Raw genomic sequence first — 7,971 nt, forward strand, 5'->3', positions numbered from 1 at the left:
AGACAATAAGAATATTTTCCTCTGGTAGGTATAATGCCCAGGTTGGACAGACCAATTGAGCAAAGCTAGGCATCACATAAGCCAAAAAGTCCTCGTACGACTAGAAGTTCCTGTGCAGACTTACAAGGAAAATGTTATTCCAAAAATTACCTTGGTGATGTGGCATAGAATGATGTGATACATGACAAACATGAAAGAGGTTGAGAGGATTGAAAACCCTCCAAGACTCTCCAAGAGATATTGGTCGGCTATATGGACCAGATGGAGTCGCGCGACCTCAGACATATGCTGGATAGACTTTATCCACCAGCAATTCGAGTCACCAATGACTCACCACAGGAAGGATATCCAACCAAAGACTCTCACGAAAGGAAATGTCCAGATTCATTTCCTTAACTGATTTCTCTATAAATAAGTTAATCCACACTCCTATAATTGAGGGATTGCGAGAATAAGGAAAGATTAGAGAATTTCGTGGGATCGACTCAATCAACATTAATTATTTATTCTAATTAAATATAAATCTTCTACATTATTCTTCATATAAATAGTGGATCATATTCACTAATAAGAGGACGAAGTTCTGTATTCTGAAGAGAGCAAAAACTCTACAGAAATATTTGTAAACTTGAGAGATAATAAGAAACTCACTTGATCAGGTTCATGTGATCTTGTTATTCTCTATAGAAATGCAACAAAAAGTGGAGTGGGCTATTACAGGGTCGAATCTTTAATTTTTTTTTTTTTGTCATATATAACTTTTTGATTACCTTTATTATTCAGACACTTATATTATCTATTTACTGACTCTGCGTCGTTGACTAAAAACGAGATTAATACATTGGATTTGAGTTATTATACAGATTGGATTAGATTAAAAATATGAAATTCACGAATAGTACAAATCAGATGCACTAGAAGAAAAATATGAATTAAATTGGATGAACACTTATAATAATGATGCGACCAATTTTGGAAAATATATTATTTTATTCAATTGAAGAGAATCAATCGTAACAACAAATCATATGATTTGTTTATATTATTTTCTCATTAACAAATCTTCAATATTTTTTATAGGTATACATCATGTGATTTATTGATATATATGACTGATTATCTTTAATTAAATAAAATACTTTCCTAAATTTGTTAGTGAAAAATTTAGAGTGTTGAACATCAAATTGGACTATTTTAGACCATAATAAAGACGAATACATAAATAATATCAAAATTTGTTGTTCTCACTCCAAATTCTAAGTCCTTCATATTCTAAAGGTACATATTACCAAAAAATATTGAAATTAGGGGTATGTGTAAAAGTAATTTTATAATTACTAAGTAGGGTAATTGTTAGGGTAGTAATTACATAATTTAGCAATTACACTATATTTTAAAATACAAAATATGTTTGAATATGGAGTGATAATTACATATAAATTCTTAATATCATGTTTCATAAAATAGTTAATAATTACCTAAAAAAATAATATTTTTTAGTAGTTAATATTAAAATAAAATAAAAAATTAGTAATTACATAGTATAATTACACTAATTTTCATGGGGACTGAAAGAATTAGAGAGTGTAATTGAAACCCCTCAATTACCTTAAATTACACATTACACTGTAATCACGTGATCATACAAATATGTCAAATTGCGTAATTACATTTTATTATAGATAAATCTAATTACAACATGACTTTCCAAACACGCCATAAAAGAAGTAATCTTAAACCGATAACCATGAAAACGTAAAAGATTATCTCTTAAACCTTTTACCTTATCCCAACAATTATTTAAAAAGATGTCTTACCAAACTTTTTATACAATCATTGTAAAACTATTTTTAAGCATCAAATTTGCTTTTTTTTCGTCTAAAATATCTTATTTTCATAGTACTATCGTTAGGCATCGTTTTGAATTAAAAGAAAAATTTTCATAATACTTTATTATGTATTGTTAAATATCATTTTTTTTACCTTAATAATCAAATTTCATGGGATGAATCAATTTTAATCATAAGTATAGAACTTATTAAGTTTCAGATTTAAGCAATAAAATAAAAGTGCAAACAAAAGTAAAATAAAATTCATCCACAAGTAATCAAATCTATGAATTGACGTCTTAAAGTGACAAAATTTCTTTAGTTTTAGCTTTAAATTGGATTCCAAATATTAAAACATTAAAAAACATAATAAATGTCACAATTTCTTCCATGGGTACGTACTTCAATGGTGGGCACCATAGATTATATTTGCTTCGATGGTGTTTACACGAGGGGTGGACAAGTTTGTATTTTCAGTATAATCTAAGGCTGACAAATTTTATGGATATGGCCAAGGCTTCATGGGATATGGATACATATACTTATTATTTTGGTGAGCATGAACCCCAATGCAGTTATCAAATTATCTTTTGTGTGGGAATACATTCCATTCCACCTGCAATTGGGATATTTATTTATAACTCGAGCGTCCACAAAAGAAGCTTATTTATTTTTTGAAGAACACAAAAGAAGCTTTTGTCAAGTAAAAATGATTGTCATTTGGCCTTAACTCTTGAAAAAACAAGGCTTCCTAACTGAAATTGTAAACAAATCCTGCAGTAAAATAAGGGGGGAAAATTAAATAGACGCCATGTTCGGGATAGCATATTCTACTCTTTCTTCTATTTGCACCCACAACAAACATGTTAAAGTAACAACTCTTCTCCTTCCTTAAACAAGGTTACTTTTCTATGCCTCCTCGTCGTTCTCCACCAAAATCCTCTTGCACGCTTCATAGCACATGAATGAAATCCCAGCAGCGGGAACTAACTTCATACAGCTAGGACCAAGTCCTCTGTACAAACCTGGGATCCCTTCATGTTCGAGGATACAAGCAAGCGCGTGAATCACATTCTTATATACCTGCCTTCCACTCAAGGCTCCAACCTGCATATGCTTGCGGGCAACCTCAAGAGGGAAAGTTGCAGTACTTGAAATAGCACCAGCCGCTGATCCAATGAGAAGAGTTTCGATGTTGCCAATCTTATCTTGCTTGAGAAAATTTCGATATGCTTTGCGCAACGAGTCATATGCAAAGTAATTAGTGGCTGCATATGGGATTACTCCAATAAGACTAGGGGCAAGACCTCTGTAGAGTTCTGCAGGTCCCTCTTCCCGTAAAATTTTCAAGAACGCATCAAAAAGACCGTCATAGACACCTCTCTGCCAAATCGATGGTAATATAGAGGTGAAAACAATGTGCCCATCAAATGCAGAAATTCAAGGTCTTGGTATTTTGAAAGTACCTGTATTGTTAGACGAGTCTTAAGCAACTCTAGAGGATATGTACACAACGTTGAGCTAACTCCAGCACAGGCCCCAGCAATTAGTGAGGGAGGGAAAGGGTGTTTGGCTTGTTCGCCTGGTTTTGGTGACAAATGCTTATTAACTGTGTCGTAAGCAAAGAGCTGCAGAGATAGGAATATTTAAATACAAAACAGAAAGTTTGCCATTCCAGGGGGAAAAATAAACATATATATATATATAAATATATCTCAGCACCTAAGGCCATGAGCATAGATTGGATAGAGCATATAAAACAATGTAAAACACAACCTATCATTTAGAACTATGAACATCATCATTATAAGAGATTTGATTTCTGAAAACATATCTGTACCCAATGGAACCTTTTAGTCTGACTCAATAAAGGACGTAAAAGTAGTTGTAGTTCCAAGGATATGAACCCTTTATCAAATCCTTTCAAATTTCACCATTACCAGAAAAGAAACAGTTGCTTCAGAAATAACTAAAGGGCAATTGAACTTTACCACATGCACTGCAGTGCTCCAAATAGATATTTTTAAATCAAGAATGAGAATATCGATAAACCTCTGTATATCATATGAAAATACAAAGGACTTCACTAATCAGTACTTAATTACAAAACGTTAAGTTGGATTAGAAGAGAAAGAAGCTATAGTTTTCGGTCTTACGTTCAACGAAAAGGACGTTCTTCCTTCTGATGGATACACACTTGTAGTAGTTGCAACAATTAAGTCAGTAAAAACATTATGTAAAGAATTCAGTATCAAAAATACATAGACAGCCAAACAAAAGAGGGAAAAAAAAAAAAACATTGAGAAATAACGAAAGACAAAAAGAAACGAATATGGCTGGATAGCAAATCTAAACACTAAAAGTTGGATACCTATATAAACCAGTAAATCAATTAACAACAAACAAACATTCATCATAAGGAGCGAAATGAAGCAATAATTTGAGTCTAACGAGCTATTAAATCCGTACCTCTATGGCTTTGCTCGGTGCAACACGAATCACGTTGACAAAATTCCCTCTAAACAATCCCTTCCACCCATCAGTCTTCATAATATCATTGAAGACTTCAGTTGTGGAATGGCCACTAGTCCCAACCATCAAATGAGTCCTTATAGTCTCTAATGGCGCAACGGCAGTCCGAGAAATAGCCCCAGCTATGGCACCACTTATTAACCTCCGTAGAGATGGATTAGAAACCTTAATCTTCAATTTAAGACCATTGTTCTTATTATTCTGCTTCTTCGTCAGCCCATCCCCCTCCTGAACACCGAATCTCCGAATACCCTCCACGTACTTCATGTACATGTCGTTGTACGGAAGCTTCATGCCGCCGCCACCCCCACCGTCGTCACGGGGGTTCGGAGGGTTCGGCGAAACACCAAAACCCATTCCCACCTGACCAACGCTGGCGAATAAGCCACCGGGGTGATAATACCCCTCTTGGGAATTCCATTGAGAAGACCCTAAACCGCTGACGGAGTAAAACCCATCTTTCGTCTCATCAAATAGTTGAACTCCTCTCTTACCCATTAATCTCAAAAAATAAAAGACACAAACTTTCGGACACGCTCTCTTTTATTTGCTTCTTCTTCTTCTAGGGTTCTACCGGAAAAGCCAAAACATTCCTTCTATAATTCAATTATTATTATTTATTATTATTATTATTACAGGCGTTTGAGAGGCCAATAATCAATTATGACCAAATGGGTATGGTAAGAGGAGAGCCCAATTCAGAATAGCAGAAGATGATAATGGGTTTTGAGATGAGGAATATGACAGAGGAGGGCGGCTAAAGCGAGGCAGAAACAAGCAACAGTGGAGGCGAACTTAGAAAGAGAGAAAGAAAGGGGTGAGTTAGGTGAATCTCTCTCTCTCTCTCTCTTTCTCTCTCTTTTTCTCTTGTCTCTGGTCACTGTTGATGTCCGCATATGTGTTTAAAGAATAATAATATTATATAGTTGCTTAGTTCGGTTTGGTTGGCTTCGCTGTGTGTTGGTGTCTTCTCGTTTGTTGGTAAGGTAGGTTTAGCTTCGGGTAGCGACGAGTGTGTACCAAACAAACCTAAACCCATCTTCTTTTAGATTCTTTATTTTAGAAACGTTGTAGATTGAACTCTCTATTTTATTAAATAATAAAATAAATCTTATATTTTTTAAAATAGTATAAATAAGATTTTAAGTTTAGCTTTTAATTTTTTTTTTAATATAACTAATTTGAAGACAACTTTTAACACGAATAGATACAGAAAATTTAACCAGTTTTGTCATAATATCTCTAAGTCGGATTACCATTAAGTTTTATTTTGATAAGAAATTAGTTCAGGACCCTATTTGTATAATTTTGAAAAATATGGGGTCTACTTTGTCATCTAATAAAACAGAAGGTCAAATCAATAACTTTTACAAAACACATAGTCTAAAATAGTATTTACCCTATTATAATTGAATAAAATTTACCTATATATATTTATATAAAGAAAAAATTTTGAGTGATCACGTGACATGCCATAATTTTTTCAAAATAATTTTACAATTTTTCGAGAGTTTCAAATTTTCACTAAAGGAAAAAATCATATTATCTTTTATCAGTTTATTTAAAACCCTCTCATTGTTTAAAAATAGTTTAGGTATTGTCTATGTAGTCTATAAATAGACTCAATATTACTTTTAATTTATTTTTACGGGATGATTAATTAATGTCTTACTAGTTATAATCTATTTTAGTTCAAGTAATATATTATTTATATGGATGCAGATGGTCCATAGACTGTCAGGGTATATTGTGTTCCAAGAATAGGAACTAGTGAGGTAAATTTAGGAGTAGAAGCAATAAGAGTTGATGCCAAGGGGACTTTGAATGCTTACTGATAAGCGTCTTCCAAACTAATAAAGCTTTGTGCCTTAGCCATGAACTCGGAAAACGTCTCGACCCTTCTTCTTTGCATCTCTCCCCATAAGAGGGAGCCAACTGCAAGTCCAATTTGCAGGGCCACAAGTTTCATGTCGTCTGTCACTTTAGTTTTAGTTGCTGCCTCTATCATTCGCTGAATGAAACTCTTTAGGCTTTCTCTCGCCTGTTGTTTGATGTTGGTGATGGATCTCATCTCCATGTCGTAGTCGCGGGCAGCTATAAATTATTTTCGAAAGGTAGACTGCAAATCCTTCCAGGAGTGGATTGATTTGGGAGCCAGCCTTTTCCACCAATCCTCAGCAGACTTAGTGAGGGTGAAGGAGAAAACACAAACACTTGACGTCTTCACTCACTCTGGCAACATGCATCATTTTGTTATACTTGGCTAAGTGAGTCTTTGAATCTGTGCGCTCATCATGCGGCCTGATTTGGGGCATCTTGAAGTTCTCCAGGAGCAGAGCCTTCATGATCCTTCTAATACACAATTTTGGGTCCTCATCCTCAGAGTCAATGAGGGCCTCACTTTGCTTTCAGACTAATTTTGCCAGTACAACAATTTGTTCTTCCAATCTTTTGGTATCACTATCCGGGAGATCTCTTCCGAGGACTTTGTCGTTAAGATGGTTTTTGAGGTCGTTACCACATGGCCTTGCCTTTTTACTTTTTGTTTTTTCATACTTGGCATCCAAACACCTTCTAAGATTCACCGCGGACCAACTGTCATCAGAATTTTGTCCCCTAGTCCTACCGTCCTTGTTGACAGAGTCACTAGGGTGGTTTTTCCATCCCTTGAGCTTTGGTACTTTCATACCAGTCCCTTTTGACGTAGTAGGGCCTTTCTGGGTAAAAGGATGCCCGAGCCCGGAGGCATCAATGGTCTTCCACGCCTGAGAAGGCCCGTTGGCTGGATTCATGCCTTTTCGAGGAGGTACGGGAGCATTAAGGTTTTGGTTGTCGCCTACTTTTGCCTTTCCCTTGTCCTGAGCAATAGCAGAGATTCTAGCATTAGTAGGGTTTTCCCTATTGTTTCCTCCAACATATTTCACTGAGGGATCATCGTCTGAATCTCTTTCATCTAGGTCTCTGAACTTACTTCAAAGGCGGGCCATCATCCTTTCCATTTTTTGAGAAAATTTCTCTTGGTGGGCTAGTTTTTACTGAGTCTTGAACAACTCCTTGGACATTCGAATCACCTCAGAGTCCTGCTCATAATAGTAGTCGTCCTTGTAGTACCCATCTTTAACGTACTCTCCATCGCCCTCCTCCTCCTCATCCTCAACATCTCAGTCTTCATCAACATTGTCATGTTGTTTGTCGAGGTTGGCCTCTCGATTGTTTGGGTTGGATGTATCCCATTTTCTCGCATTGCTCAGCTAGGCGAGGCTTGGAGATAAAGGTTTTACATCCTCCATAACAACATGGATGTCACCGTCTTGAGGAGTCTCCTTAGTTACCATTTTTCGTGTAAAAACCATGGTAGCAGTAACACTTTAGGTTTACGTCTTTCTTCAGCTCTCAATGAAAGACCAAAATACTTATCGAGATTTTCGAAAACTAAATATTTGAGAACTAAAGAAATAATAAAGTGCAAAAATTAATAAGATGAAAATTTTTACGTGGTTCAGGTGTTAATTAACCTCAGTCCAACCTTTAATGGCATATTTGATGTGTTTATAATATTTAGCAAGAAATCCTAATTCTATTCTTAGTTTCTCTCGAAAAGAAGAAATGA

The 7,971-nt window shown here is 35.3% G+C and overlaps 1 protein-coding gene across 1 annotated transcript; it reads right to left on the minus strand.

Moving 5' to 3' along the window:
• Nucleotides 1-2,478: 2,478 nt before the first annotated feature.
• On the minus strand, nucleotides 2,479-5,328 carry LOC115699977 (adenine nucleotide transporter BT1, chloroplastic/mitochondrial). The gene is made up of 3 exons (XM_030627523.2): nucleotides 4,299-5,328; nucleotides 3,296-3,457; nucleotides 2,479-3,212 (listed from the first exon to the last, which is right to left on the minus strand). The coding sequence occupies exons 1-3, from the start codon at nucleotides 4,857-4,859 to the stop codon at nucleotides 2,739-2,741; spliced, it is 1,197 nt and encodes a 398-aa protein (XP_030483383.1). The 5' UTR covers nucleotides 4,860-5,328; the 3' UTR covers nucleotides 2,479-2,738.
• Nucleotides 5,329-7,971: the final 2,643 nt, after the last annotated feature.

Source organism: Cannabis sativa, chromosome X (genome assembly GCF_029168945.1).
Source record: "Cannabis sativa cultivar Pink pepper isolate KNU-18-1 chromosome X, ASM2916894v1, whole genome shotgun sequence".
In the NCBI taxonomy this organism is placed as follows: domain Eukaryota; kingdom Viridiplantae; phylum Streptophyta; class Magnoliopsida; order Rosales; family Cannabaceae; genus Cannabis; species Cannabis sativa.